The 253-nt window shown below is 44.7% G+C and overlaps 1 protein-coding gene across 1 annotated transcript; it reads left to right on the forward strand.

The window, feature by feature from the left end:
* Window positions 1–26: 26 nt before the first annotated feature.
* On the forward strand, window positions 27–226 carry LOC109132127 (the record flags this gene model as incomplete). The annotated part of the gene is made up of 1 exon (XM_019243233.1): window positions 27–226. A coding segment is annotated over exon 1 (101 nt), but the record flags the coding sequence as incomplete, so codon positions are not given.
* Between the last annotated feature and the right edge of the window lie 27 nt (window positions 227–253).

Raw genomic sequence — 253 nt, forward strand, 5'->3', positions numbered from 1 at the left:
AGATTTGTCCTTGAGAACAATTTATGATTGGTGGTGACAAAAGCTATTGTGTCAAAACATTTTACACCTGGCACAAGGGTAGTTTTAAACTCACCAACTTAGGTGCAATAAGAGAAGAAAGAGTAATGGTCTTCTCCGGTGGGGGTCCGGGTCTGCTGTGGCTCAAAGCCGTGATCACTAAGCAGTCTCCGGATGTTACAGCCTTCACTCTTCCTTTTAGCCATTGGTTCTCATTCGCCGATGCCATGATTCA

This window comes from Camelina sativa, unplaced genomic scaffold (genome assembly GCF_000633955.1).
Source record: "Camelina sativa cultivar DH55 unplaced genomic scaffold, Cs unpScaffold24913, whole genome shotgun sequence".
Lineage (NCBI taxonomy): Eukaryota > Viridiplantae > Streptophyta > Magnoliopsida > Brassicales > Brassicaceae > Camelina > Camelina sativa.